The 18,156-nt window shown below is 39.1% G+C and overlaps 1 protein-coding gene across 7 annotated transcripts in view; it reads left to right on the forward strand.

Moving 5' to 3' along the window:
* The window catches only part of CSNK1G3 (casein kinase 1 gamma 3), a 383,972-nt gene that overhangs the window by 352,639 nt on the left and 13,177 nt on the right, over positions 1-18,156 (forward strand). For 5 of the 7 annotated variants that reach the window (XM_063964224.1, XM_063964226.1, XM_063964222.1 and 2 more), the window contains 2 exons: positions 682-777; positions 7,492-7,587. In XM_063964224.1, the coding sequence (XP_063820294.1) occupies positions 682-777; positions 7,492-7,587 (192 nt within the window). The remainder of the gene's footprint in view (positions 1-681; positions 778-7,491; positions 7,588-18,156) is intronic. The other 2 variants (XM_063964227.1, XM_063964225.1) reach the window with 1 other exon arrangement.

Below are 18,156 nucleotides of genomic sequence, written 5' to 3' on the forward strand. Positions count from 1 at the left end.
CTCGGAAAATAGTTCTGCCAAAAGTGGTTTCTGTGTTTCGCAGAAACCAGCCTATTTTGATGCCTGTGGTTACTTAAGCATTGGCTGATTCAAAGTCTCTCAATGTAGTCAAGGTTTTAAATATTTATGTCGCCAATTTGGCTCAGATTGGTGAAACAGAGGCTCTGTTTGTCCGGTATGCTCCCAGCATGATTGGGGCGCCTGCGTCTATGCAGTCTGTTACACGCTGAATCTGTGATACGATTCGGCGTGCTTGTTCTACGGCTGGATTGCCATTACTGAAGTCGGTGGAGACCCATTCTACTAGGAAGATGGGCTCTTCTTGGGCGGATGCCCGAGGAGTCTTGGCGGTTCAACTTTGCCGAGCGGCTACTTGGTCGGGTTCAAACACTTTTGCTAAGCTCTACAAGTTTGATACCCTGGCTGATGGGGACCTCATGTTTGCTCAATCGGTGCTGCAGAGTCGTCCGCACCCCTTCAAAGTCTTCTAGTGTGCCCATGTCTCCTGCGGATCCCGTCTATACCCCATGGTCCTTACGGAGTCCCCAACATCCTCTACGGACTAAGAGAAAAGGATTTACCGGTAGGTATTAAAATCCTATTTTTTCTTCTTTTCAGGATGTCCACTAGGTTAGTTACATTTGCGTTTAACTTTTTTGTTTGTTTGTTTTTAAACCTTAGCCCACACCAGTTGGCTCCATACATGCCGATCCAGCTCTTTCATCAAACAGAGAAGCACATCAACATAGAGATAAGATGCAGCAAGCCAAAAATCAGGTATATTTTGAAGGACTCTTAGCCCAGTTGCTTTAGTTCCCCCACTGTAATATTTATTTTATGAAAGACCATAACGAATTAACATTTCTAAATTGTATGGTGATGCAAATAACACTATACCTGCTGATATAGCTGTTTCCAGGCATTATATACCACTTTCTACCTTGTTATATTAAGCACTCATCTTTTGTTTGACTTTTTCATTGTTTGCACCTAAAAATGTTTTTTGTTTACAGTATGTACATTATATCTATTGTATTATCGTAATATTCATACATCCAAATGGATTGTGGCTTTTGGTACCTAGACCAGGGGGTATATTTACTAAGTCACTGTTGAGCATTAAATCTTACTGCCATTTTTAATTCATCTGTCAAAGCCGCTGATGACTGACTGCTTTGACAAATCATAACTTCGTAAATAAAATCTAATGGAAGAATTCAGGAAAGAGGTCTGTCGGCTGATAGTGCCCCTCATGTCACACATCTCTTGGATGTGGTTTCATATGAGAGCATAAGCAGACAATTCCCTTTCTGACCCATGCCCTCCTTAAACCCCCCCCCCCCCCCCCCCCCCCCCGAGCTGTCTAATGATCTTCAGAAGCCATTTGATCAACAGTGTGAAATACTCACTGGCTTTCACATGAAAGACCCTGTACATTTGTCGTATTCAGTTGGCTGGAAATATAATGTTCAGAAATGAAGGAGTGACCCCAAACTTTTGGCTTCCAGCTGATTCGCTTATAGAAGCTATAAGTGAACATTGTAGCGGTCTTTTGTGTAAATGGAATAGATGCATTTACCTGTATTAAAACAGGTGAATTATCATAGTAAGAACTTAGCTTTGGGGCTTTCAGTAGTTAACAGGCTTTTTTTTTTCTTTTGTTGTAAATGCAGTTTGCTCTTTGCCCAGTAAAGTTATTGTGGCACTTTACACCTGCCTGTGTGCTATATATAACTCATAATCTGAATCTAGTCATTGGTGCTCTTTCTGTTCTGGGCCATGCTCCAAATCATGTTAGAATTTTTTTTATTTTAAGTAAATAGCTTCAGGTTTTTTGAGAGCGAGCTCTTTAAGTATTTAGTCTGTATTAGATTTGCTTAAATTGTTTCATATTAGCATTGTAATAGGCGAAATCTATTTGACGAGCATAGGTGCCGTTTGGCAGTGCTATAACTTGGCTTTTTTTTTTAAATGGCTATATACCATTACCTATACATTGTACAAACACTTGTGATGTAATAATGCATAATGGAGTTGATACAGTCTTTCTATTTATTTAGACTAGATGATAGTAATCATGTGTAGGAGCAAAATGCAGTAACAGAAGTCCTACTTTTTTTTTTTTTTTTTTTTGCTTTAAGCAAAGTCTCTTCACAAAAAGCTTTGCAACATCATGAGCCGCCCTTGTGTAAGATGGGTTTTGTATTTTTTCTCCTTGTATCAATTGCATCTGTTTCATTCTGCGTCATGTGACTCATTGGTGGCGTAGAGAAGTTCTTACAGCCAGATATATTATTTCAAATAGTCTTATGTATTTAATAGGCTGAGTTAGCAAAAAACTAAGTTGCTTACGGCTTGAAAGTAGAATATAGGTTTAATAAGACCATAATAAAATACAATATATAAACATAATCTAATTAAAACACAGATCAACTAGCAATCATTAGCGAAAATATTAAATATGTTAAGGAAGTAATTAAAATAGGCAACCTGATAGCAATATTACTGGCCTTAAGCATGGTCCATCAGTTTAGAGGTTTTGAAAATACATTCTCTAAGGTACCTACCGCATGGAAATAAAGTGAAGCAGCATTTGGTGTAACCAGCAATTCTAGCTAATCTTAATATGTCCAGCATGTCACCAAGGTGAGAAGTCATAGAGAATCTGATGGCAGATAAGAACCAAATGGGCCATCCATTGTCTGTTAGCAAGAGTTCCCCACAGTTATTTGTGGCTGATGGATATCCTATGCTGAAACAAAAAATTGATTCTTTTCATCCTTATGTTGCCTCATTAAGGTCACACCTCAGGGACATAACTCCCTCAATCAGGTACAAATCATTATATAGATTGACATCAAATGACCATGATACAGAGGTTCTTACTACCCCCAGAATTGCTGTTTCTAGCAACTGCCACCTCATGTCATGGCCGGGATGTAATGAAGCCCCGAGATTGGCGGCCGTGTGGAATGCATGGTATTGGAGTGTGCTCCATTTCCTCTCGACTGTCTAGAGATGGTGACGTCATGCTGCAACACGAGTCTTTTCTTTTTGACTGCATTTCCTTCATCTTAACATGTAATTATTTTCTGACATTTATTTTTAAGTCATGTGAAAGGTCATGGGGACCAGGTTCTTGCCCAATTATGCCAACATATACATGAAATGGAGGACCTCCATGTGTGGAGGAGAGACTTTGGTGTGCGCTTGGTCTTCTATGGTCATTACATATGCAATCTATTAATTCTTTGTGGGAATCCTCTTACTGCACAAAGAGTGGCTCTTTGATTAGTAAAACACCTTTAATTTATCCTTGCCACTTACATATGATCATATTGTGTTACTGAACGTGACCCTAAATCCAGTTTTACCATTCAGGCTTCATATTACATTTAAACCAGTCCCTACTCAATTCTGTATTAATTTTAAAAGCGCATACCATAGGTATTAACAATTAAATATCTCAAAGGGCCAACTGAGGTATATTTGTAGAAACTGTTCTCAAATTAAGGTTTTTCACACTCAAGCGGAGGACATGCTTAATTCCTTAAGAAGTAGTAGTTATCCAGAACCATTTCTGCAGAAAGCCCTCAACCGTGTTCGGTAACTCGCCAGGTCCTCCCTACCTCATAGAAGAAGTCCCCTTTAGGACCACATGACCGCAAACCCATAGAATTAAATAGCTTAGACTTATTTTTAAATAAAAGTATTTAAAGGAAATCTGTAACATCAAAGGCTAAACCTTTAACGTATAGGAAAAACAAATCTTTAATCAACTCGGACCTTTAAAATCTAATGAGCCCTCTTAAGAAATAGGCTTCCATGTAGACCTTCAGGATTCCACAAAAGTGGAAAACAAGATGTACTATGGGGTAAATTTACTAAGATGGGAGTTCTAGTTAAGATGGGATGTTGCACATAGCAACCAATCAGATTCCAGGTATTATGTTCTAGAAGGTGCTAGATAAATGAGAAGTAGAATCTGATTGGTTGCTATGGGCAACATCCAATCTTAAATAGAACTCCCATCTTAGTAAATTTTCCCCTGTGTCTGTATATGCTGAGAAAAATTATTTCTATTGCCTTAGGGTCAGTGAGGTATACCACATTAAGAGTATAGTAAATTGTGACTCAAATTATAGTATATATCTACCTGCATGCGACTGGCCTACTATATGTAGGGTCCACTGCAAGCAATTTGAAAACACTGTTCATAGAATACCATCACAATATCCTGAACCATATCCTGAGGATTATTGGGATAGAATCCATCCATACCTCCCTGCAGAGTTGTGACAGATTTCAGGAATTTGTCATCGGGTAGTATTTTAGATATTTCAGTTGACTAAATTTGATCCAGTTGAATTGAATGCCTCTATTGAATTTAATACATTTATGACTGCTTCATGGCCTCAGACTCGCACTGACTGAGGAGATAGGCTTCCTATGTTTTGGGCAGTCTGGTCTCTCAGATGATTCCCCCCCCCCCCCCCCCCCTCTTTAATCACTTACCTGGCGTTGCACCATGCTGGGCTATCCCTGACATGGGTCCCACCTGATGTGACCAATCAGAAATGCCTACTGTGTGGCTGGCACTCTGAGGGACCACCTGGTCCATCTGCTTCCTTGTTCCCTTCCCCAGTGTCTGTTGTGCTGCTGATCACTTCTGATGGGGTAGGACCCCACCCACCCTACAGCTGCAGAGATTTAGCAATTGCTGGGGAAATGTAATACAAGTCCCCCTTACATTGCTTGTGTACACCCTGATGCTGCAGAGAGAAGCAGCTGCTGGGAAAATGTAGGTTCCTGATTGTTATGATGATCTGATTATCAATACTCTGATATTTCGGCCATCGATATTTAACTGGTGTATAGAAAATAATAAAAAAATTCAATCAAATCCTGTTATGTTGTAAATAGATGTTCTTAACCTAATTAATTCATAAAAAAACAAATTCTGAGTGGTTTATGGAAAAATTATTAGCCAGTTAAGTGGTTTAATAGAATGAATTTACTTATGATATAGAGGTTCTTACTACCCCCAGAATTGCTGTTTATACCAACTGCCTCCTTGAGTCATGGCTGGGATGTAATGAAGCCCAGAGATTGGTGGCCGCGTGGGATGCCGGTTGAACTCAGACGTTTTATTAAAGGGTGAAATTGTGTACAAGCCTATAAACCAGACCTTGTACATGATTGCCTCCTAAAAAAAAGTTCAAGTTCGGACGGCATCTAGCATGGCCGCCGAAGTCGGACTTTGTCACATCCCGCCCCATATCTCTACAACTGGTCCATTTGGAGAATGTTTTTTGAATTGATAGAGTAGATTAATAGAGTAATAATACTACAGGTTGAGTATCCCATATCCATATATTCCGAAATACGGAATATTCAGAAATACGGACTTTTTTGAGTGAGCGTGAGATAGTGAAACCTTTGTTTTTTGATGGCTCAATGTACACAAACTTTGTTTAATACACAAAGTTATTAAAAATATTGTATTAAATGACCTTTAGGCTGTGTGTATAAGGTGTATATGAAACATAAATGAATTGTGTGAATGTACACACACTTTGTTTAATGCACAAAGTTATAAAAATATTGGCTAAAATGACCTTCAGGCTGTGTGTGTATAAGGTGTATATGTAACATAAATGCATTCTGTGCTTATATTTAGGTCCCATCTCCATGATATCTCTTTATGGTATGCAATTATTCCAAAATATGGAAAAATCCGATATCCAAAATACCTCTTGTCCCAAGCATTTTGGATAAGGGATACTCAACCTGTATCAGGTTTCTTATTTTCAGAATCTCTCTAACATTGTTTTCTCCATTGATTGCTAGTGGAACTGTGTTTTAATTAGATTGTTTATATATTGTTTTTTTTATAATTGTCTTATTAAACCTTTTATTCTACTATCAAGCTGTACACAACTTTGTTTTTGTTAATTCAGCTTATCGAGCACACAGCGATGTTTTTGTTTCTATTTTTTTTTTTCTGTTTAGCTTTAGCTAGGAGACTGACACTCCGCATGTAACAGCTGTTCACACTTCGCTACTGGCAATGCCAAACTGGGTCATCTATGGTTATTTAAGGATATGTTCATCTTGGCACTCTGTTAATTTTGAAAAAAATAAATAAGAAAGTTATAGAAGTAAGGTTCTTCTAAATTGTACTTTTTCTCTTACCCTTGGTGTACCAGTGATGCAACAACGTCAAATCAAGATATACATTAAAATTACTAGAAGAAGTTAGCTACTTGTATAGAAGTCCAAAAAAACTGTTCACTTTTGCTTTGAATTTATAGTATAGAAGCAGCTTATTGAGGAGACACACATATTATAGAGAGACTGCTCACCGCTAGGTGCGAGTATTCCGCCTGGTGGAACCTCAGTGCAGTGTCAATGGGAACTGCAGTCCTTGTAATTGGCAGCGGGAGGGAGAACGTGGCTCGTGACTGCAATAACGTTGTGTGTGTTCTCAGCAATTAGGTATCCAAGTGCAATGATTCAAAGCAGCAGTCAGAATAAGTAAGTAATCAAACATGATTGCTCACCAATTTCGTATGTTTAATCAGCACCCAAATTTAATAATAGAAGGGTTTTTAAGAACATTAAAGAATACTTATATAGCCCTCTCAAGAAGAGAGTGAATTATGTGTAAAATGAAAGGACCAGTGATGCAGCGTGCAGCAATGCATACTCATACCTAGTGGTCTCCTAGTCAGTGCTAAAACTAAGGGGTGCTGCAGTTACATGTGTTATAACTCTGGGTTGACTTGGTTGGTTGTGCATCTTGGGCACAGAAGACAGGGCATACATTATACAGGTAAGACAGTGGGCACATATGTTCAGTCTGTAGTAGTGTAATATGAAATGTATTATACTACAGAGATGGGAATTATGTATTATACAGATTGAGTTGAAGACCTCATTCTGTGCCTGGAAATGTCTTTTATGCTTCCTGAAAACTAATATAGGTTCATTACTTTTTCCAATAAACGATTACATTTCTGTAAATAGATGCTTTTACTTGTACCATTTTAAAGGGGCAACTGGAGTGTGTTCTTATTCTATGTGCTCCCTAGTTTTCTACATATATAAATATATGCATGCATTGTACATCTGGGTGTGTGTATTGCCATATATTCATATAAGTGCGCACATACATGAGTATGTATCGTACATGTGTGTAACATACTATTATAGAAACATTTGGTTAGTAGATTCATCTATCTATGCTTTGCAGTAAGATCAGCCTAACAACACTGGAATCTACTAAGTATCTGCTCTTCTCTCTGCTTACCAATAATCCAATCTGCATGCTTCCTTTGCTTTAAGTTGTAGTGTGTGCTGTAACTGTACATACTTCTGTATTTGCTTGCTGTCTTTATTTCACATGTTATGACGCATGAGTTGTTTAATATGTTTTGGGTTTTTCTCCCCCCTCTTCCATGCATGCTTTATGCATTATATAATGAGCAGTCGGCAGACCACAGGGCGGCTTGGGACTCCCAGCAGGCCAACCCCCATCAGCTAAGAGCTCACCTAGCAGCTGACAGACATGGTGGCTCGGTACAGGTATTTCTGCTTCTTTGCATGACTGACTACTTCCGCTTCCCGTGACACCTACTTCCGCTTCCCGTGACCCTCAGATCCACGTAGAATGCTCTCTGTTACTAGCTGATGTCATGCTTTTAGTGTTTTCTCCTCAAAGTGTGGGTAAGGTAAAAGGTTCCATGCACCACAGAGTTATGATTGGCACTTGGAGTAGATGTTCTCTTTCAACCACCTATAAAATATTTAATTTTTTGTAAATACAGTTGAACAGTATCAGATGGTATCTAGCATCATTTTTTTAAGGAACACACAGGGGCTGATTCAAATGTTTATTTTTCCGCCGCCGCCACCACCACATTTTTTTTTCCCCTCGCACCTCAGGAGGCTGAGAAAAAGTGTCCTCCGTGGCTGCCTGGCTCCCAAACAGCAGAACAAGTGAATTGCTTCTGCTTGGCGACTGCCCAGCAGAAGCAGCTCAGTTGTTCTGCTGTTTGGGCGCTCAGCGGCCACAGAAGACACTTTTTTTTTTCCTCACAGCCTCATGAGGTGTGAGAAACAAAAATGTGTGTAAACTGGGCACTTTTGGTGTCCAAGCGGGAGTTTGGATGTCCAAAGCAGGAAGTTTAGACAGGTTTAGCCGTTTTAGATGGCTAAACCCTGTCTGTTTGGGTGCGACATGCGCAGTGTGCATGGGCGCCCAAACACAGTTAAATTGTGACCGTTGTTGGGTATCTAAAAAGTCCCTTTTAGACTGGATTTTTAGACGCTCAAAACAATTGAATCAGCCCCATACAGTTTTAGTAACATGGAGCCACACTGAAGATCCCTTTATGTCTGAACCTTTGTGTGTCCATTGCATTCATGTTAGTTACTGGTATATCTCCCTTAAATATGTTACCGTAATGGAGAAAAGTTTTATAGTGAAGCTGAAACGTAAAATATATTTTGATAAAGTAGAGCATATATTGTCTCTTCTATTCTTTATGCTTTGTCTTAACTTTTTTTTTTTATTGTTTTGGAATTGAAAACTATCAGTCCTATTCAATTAGCTTGCTGGCTAATTACCTAGTGGCGTGGTGTAAGGCTATTCAATCAAATAGGCTATTTCCCATGGTTATGATAGAGGACTACCACGCAGAAACCCACTGACTCTGCGTAAACTGCGTAATGAATGGGCTTTCCCCTGCGTGTTGACCCCCAGTGGTGCAGTTTCTTGCTGTCATTCATGAGCTGCGAGGCAGAGTACACCATCGTGGATTCTGGTGCTGGGTAATCCCACTGACTAAATAGGACTGTTGTGGCAGTTAGCTGTAGACTAAACCTTGCGGTTAATTGAATATGCCTATTTGTGTCACTATACTACATACCTACCATTAGTTATCATAGGTATCCCTTCTATTTTGTTCACATGGCAACACCTCTGAAAGCACTGCATGCAATATTCTAGGTGCACTGTATTTAAGTACTTTCCCATGTAAAGTTGCTAGTGCAGAGGCAGTAGGGCTCATTGACCCTAAATTCCGTCCATGGTTAGCATGTAGGTTTGGTGCATTCATAGCATGCCAAAACGCAGCAATATGTAAACTTATTCTGAGACCATATTTGGTATGGACAAATATATCACTTCACAAGCTCCATCATATAGTACAGCCATGGCCAAAAGTTTTTTTAGAATGACACAAGTCTTGGTTTTCACAAAGTTTGCTGCTTCAGTGTTTTGTTTAGACCTTTGTATCAGATGTTACTATGGAATACTGAAGAAAATTACCAGCATTTCTCAAGTGTCAAAGGCTTAACAATTACAGTAAGTTTATGCAAAGAGTCAATTTTTGTATGGTTTACCCTCCTTGTTCAAGACCTCTGCAATTAGCCCTGGCATGCTGTCAATCAACTTCTGGGCCACATACTAACTGATGGCCACCCATTCTTGCCTAATCAATGCTTGGAGTTTGTCAGACTTTGTGGGTTTTTGTTTGTCCACCAGCCTCTGGAGAATTGACCACAAGTTCCCAATGGGATTAAGGTGTGGGGAGTTTCCTGGCCATGGACCCAAAATTTCGATGTTTTGTTCCCTGAGCCACTTGGTAATCACTTTTGCTCAAGTGGCAAGGCGCTCAATCATGCTGGCATTGTTCGTCGCCAAAATGTTGTTGTATGGTTGGGAATAGTTGCTCTTGGATGATCTTTTGGTACCATTCTTTATCCATGGCTGTGTTCTTTGGCAAAATTGTGAGTGAGCCCACTCCCTTGGCTGAGAAGCAACCCCACACATGAATGGTCTCAGGATGCTTTACTGTTGGCATGACACAGGACTGATAGCGCTCACCTTTCCTTCTCCGGACAAGCATTTTTCCAGATTCTCCAAACAATATAAAGGGGATTCATCAGTGAAAAGGACTTTACCCCAGTCCTCAGCAGTCCAATCCCTGTACCTTTTACAAAATATCAGTCTATCCTTGATGTTTTTCCTGGAGAGAAGTGGCTTCTTTGCTGCCCTTCTTGACACCAAGCCATCTTCCATAAGTGTTCACCTCACTATGCTTGCAGATGCACTCACACCCACCTGATGTCACTCCTGAGCAAGCTCTGCACTGGTGCTGCCCCGATCCCGCAGCTGAATCAACTTTAGGAGACGGTCCTGGCGCTTGCTGGACGTTTTTGGGTGCCCTGAAGCCTTCTTCACAACTATTGAACCTCTCTCCTTAAAGTTCTTGATGATCCGATAAATGATTGATATAGGTGCAATCTTACTAGCGGCAATATCCTTGCCTGTGAAGCCCTTTTTGTTCAAAACAATGATGACTGCCCGTGTTTTCTTGCAGGTAACCATGGTGAACAGAGGAAGAACAATGATTCCAAGCACCACCCTCCTTTTTAAAGCTTCCAGTCTGTTGTTCTAACTCAATCAGCTTGACCGAATGATTTCCAGCCATGTTCTCGTCAACACTCTCAGCTGTGTTAACGAGAGAATCACTGACGTGTCAGCTGATCCTTTTGTGGCAGGGCTGAAATGCAGTGGAAATGTTGTTTTTGGGATTAAGGGCCTTATTCAGGTTTGTTAGCAAAACAAAAAAGTAAGCAATTGAGAAAAACCATGTTGCACTGCAGGTGGGGCAGATGTAACAGGTGCAGAGAGCTGGGGTGGGGTGTGTTCAAACTGAAATATACATTGCATTGTAAAAATAAAGCAGCCAGTATTTAGCCTGCATAACTCTGCACGTGTTACATTTGCTCCACCTGCAGTGCAGCATGGTTTTGCCCAATTACTTTTTTGGGGGGTTTGCTAACAAACCTGAATAACCCCCTAAATACGTTGTCATGGCAAAGAGGCACTTTGCAATATATTGCAACTCATCTGATCACTCTTCATGACATTCTGGAGTATTTGCAAATTGTCATCATAAAAACAACAGAGGTAGCAGACTTTGTGAAAATTTATATTTGTTTCATTCTTAAAACTTTTGACAATGGCTGTACAGCAAGTGGTCTAATGCTTCTACAGTTTGAACCTTAGTGTTTGTTTTTTTATGTCCATTTCAAATTGAAGGATTAAGCCATGTACACACTGGCATGTGCAATACATTTTATAACGCACGTAAAAATGTTAATAAGACCCCATAAGCCACCTTGCATTTAATTATGTTTTAATGTTTCATGTTCACAAATGTTCTCAATATGTCTTATTAAATATGCTTCCTTGGCAGAATTGTAAATTGCTGTCTTGTCCAAGCTAGATGCTTGTAATAACGCATCTCATGGCATGTAGAGTACACTGGTGTGATTCTGATGGACAAACATTATCAAGATCCATTAAAAGACCTAAACACTGCAGAACAAAAATGGTATCGGCTCTCTAGGTTGAAACTGTCTAGGTCGACACCTATTGGTCGACATTGAGTAGGTTGACACAGTAAATAGGTCAACACGGCCATTAGGTCAACATGAGTTTCACCCCCCCACCCCCCCCTTGTGAACTTTTTCATACTATACGATCCACATGCACTACGATTGGGAATAGTAACCAGTGGTGAGCGCAGCGAGGCACCTTACCTGAAGCTTCGCTCGCCATGCAATGGGACACTGTGCACTAATTGGGGTTCCCCCGTCACTTTACGAAGAAAACGACACCAAAAAACAAATTCATGTCGACCTTTTTCCATGTTGACCTAATGGCTGTGGCAACCTATCTCCTGTGTCGACTTAATCACTGTCGACCAAATGTGTGTTGACCCTGAGTCCCATAATGGGGAATTCAATTAGCTGCTGTAAATTACCATGGCTAACTGATTGTCGGTGGGGGGAATTGGGGTGTAATTCAGTTATCCTTGATAGCTGGCACTATTGGGCACTTTGTTTCACCTGCCCGGAATAATTGCCGTGTTTTTGTGGCCGTGACCACAAAATCACATGGGTACGGAAACCTATCCCGGATTCTGTGTGTTTTCGTGTGAAAACGGGTGAGAAAAAGGGGGATAATGAATTGCCTAAAAAAGAAATTGCTGTAAAAAAGTGAATTAACAGCAATTTTATTATACTCTGGAGAAAGAACATGGGTATTTGAAATCCCCCTCAAAGTGTTAATCTGTAAAAACTCATTTAGCACAACTATTTTCACTTTCAAAAAAGTTTAAAACCGTATCTTAAATGCAGACTTTTATTGCCAGTGTGTAAGTAGCCTAACATTGCAGAGATGGTGGAACTGTCACAGGCAGAGAAAGTGGAGTTTCTATTCGATTTAATTTTTATGCCCATGAATAGTCTAGTATTACTCCTTGCACACAGTAGTTAACAAAAAAACAACAGCTGATGTATAATATAACAGCACTTTACAAGATGTTGATTACAAATGCGAACATTATTGCTTGAGATCGGAGCCCTCCCTTTCAGTACACCACATGTGCGGAGTCTATTGTATTACAAACAGGCAGAAAAGCCACCTGGATGATAACTTACTGTACATTTAATGTCTTTGTCCAATGCTTCTGTTATCTGGAATAGGAATGTAAATGCAATGTAATCAAGAACTATGAATCTCATTAATACTCATTTTTTTGTATTCGGTTTATTTGTCCTCCTGAGTTTGAGGATTAAGCACATTTGAGCATAGAAAAGCTCTGCTCTCTGTGCTAGTATGGCTTACTCTTGTATTTTTATCCTTCTTTCCTGTCCCTATGAATGTCCTTGCTTCACAATGAATTAGCTTCAGTTTTTCTGTGTGGGGTGGGGCAGATATATTAAATTAGGTAATGAACTAGATTGCTTGGGCAGTTACAATGTTTAAAGACACCCAAAGCAATACAGGACTGTTATCTGAGCAATGACGAGTTAAAAATAAAGTGAGATTTAATTCAAAAGAAACCTTATCTCTGATTTCCTCTCCTCATTTCTCTTAATTACTGTATCAGCTGATTACTGCTCGGCACAAACGTTTGCATGATTGCATGAAAATTTGTATGCGCAGTACTCAGCGAAGGCAATATATATTGTGAAAGTAGAACGTCAAACTGTATTATGCTCAATAAACCTGATTTTAAATTTCCTTGTCTGTCCACGACATGAATTCACTTTTAGGCTGTGAACATGTATTAAAAATCTGCATTTAAGATGTGTATTTAATGCAAATAAAGCATGCGGAACCGGTTTTGAAAACGTAAACATTTGTAGGTTTTTGTGTTGCAGATTTTGTTTTTTTTACATTATTATGCTGTTTATTATGATGTCTATTATCATTACTGTGTGTCCGATGAGCATTAACACCATTGAAATTTTATGTTCATCTCAATTGGAACACATTATGAATGCAATAAGATGCTGTTTAGAAATTATTACTTATAGTAAGCATTTAAAAAGACTGCCAGACCTATATCACATTACAATACGTATGCGGATTAAATGCATACAGTTCTTAGATGTGCAGTGTGATTTAATTATGTTTTTCTCATGTTTAAAAAAAAATAAAAAAATTCTGTCTGTACGTAGTCTTAAATAAATGAATTGGATGATGTAGGATATAAGAGCCAGGGGGATGTACACTGACTGTACTCCTATACTATTAAAGTGTATATACCTTGTATAAAAATGATAGTCTGATTAATAAAAATTTACAATTTTATAAATCAGACTATCGGTGGAATGTAATAGTGTGTGAGAATCAGTATGTGAGAGATTTTGTGAGTTTTCCTTTTTTTTTAATGGCAATCATTTACATGGCAAAATCAAACTAGCTTTGCGCACGTAAATGCTTGGCATTTAAAGAAAAAAAAAGAAAAGTTGCACTAAGGGGGATATCCAATTAGCCCAGGTAATTTTCCCACCGGGGGCTATCTAAATAGCCTCGATAAGCCGGCACGAGACGTGGCTTATCCCCGGAAACAACCCAGTTTTGGTTCTACCGAAAACACACAGGTTTCACTGACCCTGTGTGTTTTTGGGAGAGAGGGCATTTTTTTTTTTTTACAGGCGATCTATTAGGATAGCCTGTAACAAAAAATTGGTGAAACATTGGGAAGAGTTGCGAAAAACAAGCTTTTCGTACCCGATAATTTACCCGGGGTAATTAGATGTTCCCCTAATTCTCTCACTTCCTGATTCTCACATCCCTTTCCATCCCCCCCATCTCTCTATTTCTTGGTTGAACTGGTTCTACGGTTAGTGATATAGAATTTTATTTTTTCAATATTTCAAATACTTTTTTCTATCTTAGTTGTACATGTTCCGAGTGCAGACATCTGCTTCATTAATGATTAGATGTCTGCCAAGAAAACATCCAAGTAACTTTTTATTTCTACTCTTATTATTGCCTACTCTCATTACTGCCATCAGTCATGTTTTCTTTAGAATGTACAAACTTATATTTATGTATTTATGGATGGCCATTCTGAGACTGTCTACATAGCTACCAGTCTGGGATCTAAAATTCATGCAGCCAAGACAACTATCTAATTTTATTGATATGATATATTTTTGTACAATGATGAGTGATAACTGAGAGGTTTTAAAGTACATATTTGTAATGCCAAAATACATCCTTTTTCACAAGTAAATTAATTTATTCATTTGATGCCTTCACAGCATATTTTGTTAATGTAAAATACATCTCAATGTTTTTACTGCTGGACATTTACTGCTTTACAATCTGGGGAAATCTGGCTAAAGGGGGACACATTTGTCCCTGAACAAATCCATGTTGTGATACAAGGAGCCATCCTCCATCATTAAATTAACATTTTAAAAATTTACATCTTTCCTCATCAACATGTTTTTTTAATTTTACCTCTAACTAATTAACTAATTAATATCCGTGGGGCTGGATTCAAATGTAAATTCTTACACCAAATCCCCCCCCCCCCCCCCCCCCAAATGCAGCATGACAAGTTGATTTCATAAATGTGCGGAAAGAGACCGGTTTGGATATTTTCACGATGGCGCCCTTTACTTTATTCGGGTTTAGGTGCTTTGCGCTCCTAAACTTGAGTGTAATGGGTGCGATAAGTGGGGGCATTTGAATATTGCCCCTCGATCTCCTGTCACTTTAGGCAGGAGATCGGGGGTGCGATGATAATTGAATTCCCCCCAATAAGTGGGACCTATAATGTAACAATAAAATACGGTTTTCATATACAGGTTGAGTATCCCATATCCAAAATGCTTGGGACCAGAAGTATTTTGGCTATCGGATTTTTCCGTATTTTGGAATAACTGCATACCATAATGAGATATCATGGTGATGGGACCCAAGTCTAAGCACAGAATGCATTTATGTTTTATATACACCCCATAGTCACAGCCTGAAGAACATTTTGGCCAATATTTTTAATTACTTTGTGCATTAAACAAAGATTGTGTACATACACACAATTCATTTATGTTCCATACATACCTTATACACACAGCCTGAAAGGTCATTTAATACAATATGTTTAATAACTTTGTGTATTTAACAAAGTTTGTGTACATTAAGCCATCAGAAAACAAAGGTTTCACTATCTCCGTCTTACTAAAAAAATTCCGTATTTCGGAATATTTGCATATGGGATACTCAACTTGTATTTAGATTTGAATTCCCCCTATAATGTATTCTGCAAAAGGAACTACTTGGTGATATAAGTGTGTTGTCTTGCTTTGTGTCCGCTATATTTTTTTTTAAATCAAACAGAAACTGTGCTGTAAAAAATTGTGCTAATCTTCTAGTGCAAACACTTTATATGTACTGTAGCTGTGCCTAAGTGTGGAGACCTTCCCATAAATGTACGTTTATAGGTGACAAACTGCCTTTTAATGTAAGTGAAACAAAACCGTTTTACAATACACCTTCTTTATATATCATACTTGATTTCTCTATATAGTTTGGACTTAACATTTGGAAATTCTATCAGAAATATGGGTCCTCTAATAGGGTTATGCAATTAGTCCAACTCCAGGAATATATGCACATGGTGAACTGGGAGAATAGAAGTATCTGTGCATTACTTTTTTTTTAGTTTGCGTAAAACAAAAATAACCTGTATTATTTGATCATTTGTTAACTACCTGTAAAATCACCTAGTATTGATATGTCTAGTGATGTATTATACAGGAGCACCTAGATTGTGCCATCCTTTCTCTATTATTGACATCCTCCACGGGCATAACCAAACCTTTGTGGGCCCCATAGCAACATTTTGAAGGGGCCCCTGCGCAGAGCTACTAGAGAGACCTCTCTCCACAGTGGTTGTTCATTTCATACATGAGAATATTGCCCAAGTTAATTTTATGTACCATACATTAATTGTGCCAGAGTTCATTTTATGCCCCATATAAATGCCCAAGTTCCCAGTATACCACAAAGTGCCACCAGTTCATATCATTCAACACTGTATTCTCCACAGTTCAAAATACATCACATTGTAGTGCTGTCTGTATACATTATTCCACACAGGGGGCAAGGACCAACAAGTGCCTACTGGAGGGGTATACTTTATAATGCAGTTCATTCAATTTTTAGTGGAGATCTTCTTCTTAATTTAGGCACACAGACCCTTTCTTGGACAGTCCTATTATCATAGCTCAATTCTTGCCTCCCAGTCTTACAAGTCCCCCTTTTTAGGACTTGGCTGGAATGGGACTCTTTAAGCCTCTGGGCCCCATAGCAATCACACCCTATACATCTACTATGTTATACACATACTTACCTCCATTAAACCATTCTCTACTAATGTCTTGATAAGGTTGCCAAGTTACATAGTGTCATGGGAGTTTATTTACTAAGCGTCTGTTCTAAAACCAGGCACTTTAGATTGTATTTATGACCGAAATTTAAAAGGGCAAGTATTTTAAATTTCAAGGCATAAACACGATAGGGAGGGCCTGGTTTTAGAACATGACCACTTATAATTAAAACCTAATAGATTTTTACTATATTAATCATAAACAACGGATTTCTATACTGGATACCCTTACTTGAGCCAAGTTTACTTGTTTTTTGTTTTTGTTTACCAATGTGCTTGACTAAATGACCCAGTGCCCAGGAAAGCTTGCTGAATAACTTTTTCCTTGATCTTGAGTTAACATTTAAGTAATCTATTAATTTTGTTCTTAAGGCACACCGATGTCCACTGCAGATTGCTCATTGTAACCGTTCATACATATTTTAGTTTTGTTTTTATGAGGGACATTTATAAAACCGGTACACTTCTGAAAACCTACCAGTGGTCCGTCCTTGTAACTTAGGGAGTGATTCAGACCTGATTGCTGCTGTGCGTTTTCGCACATCAGGTGATCAGGTCCTAACTGCGCATGCACCGCAATGCACACGTGTATCAGACAGCAACAAAGGGCATCGCCGGTCAGCGACAGGATGGTGCAAAAATTCAGAACGCACGGGCGTTAGCAATGTGATTGACAGGAAGAGGCTGTTTGTGGGTGTTAACTGACCGTTTACTGGGAGTGTCAGGGAAAACGCAGGCATGCCCAAGCGTTTTCAGAGAGGCTGTCTGACGTCAGCTCCGGCCCAGATCAGCCTGTTCTCATAGCACTGTAGGAGTAAGTCCTGGGCTGCGCAGAGACTGCACACAGTGGGTTTTTTCAGGTCTGCAAACACATGCGATCGCACACTTGCACAGCAAAATTACACTCCCCCTGGGGGCGGCGACTATCTGAACACAGGACAGCAAAGTTAGCAGCTCAGCAATCAGGTCTAAATCACCCCCTTAGTTAAGTATAAAGCAGCTTTTAATACTCAAAATCTAAGTCTGTATTATGCGATTACGCGTGTTAGAAAGCACATTAATTTCAGTGGCCTGTATAAAAGCATTAAAAAAAAAAAAAGACCCTTTGTTGGCGTACTCGTTGAAGAAACAATATGTAAAGTAATGTTACTGTGTAATCATCTTAAAATTTAACTTTTATTGAAATCTATCCAAATTAAATTGTCACAGATTGTAGTGATCCTTCCTATACGTACTATATAAGGTAACATGCCCTCTGGTCCATTGGATGTACAGGGTACCCAACCACCTGCCCATTGGTAGGTCACGTGGCCACCTGTTACCGCTGTTTAAGGTCATCCAAGCTTTCTGCAGCTGCCTCATTTGTGTACCATTTTATTTATTT

This window comes from Pseudophryne corroboree, chromosome 1 (assembly GCF_028390025.1).
Source record: "Pseudophryne corroboree isolate aPseCor3 chromosome 1, aPseCor3.hap2, whole genome shotgun sequence".
NCBI lineage: Eukaryota > Metazoa > Chordata > Amphibia > Anura > Myobatrachidae > Pseudophryne > Pseudophryne corroboree.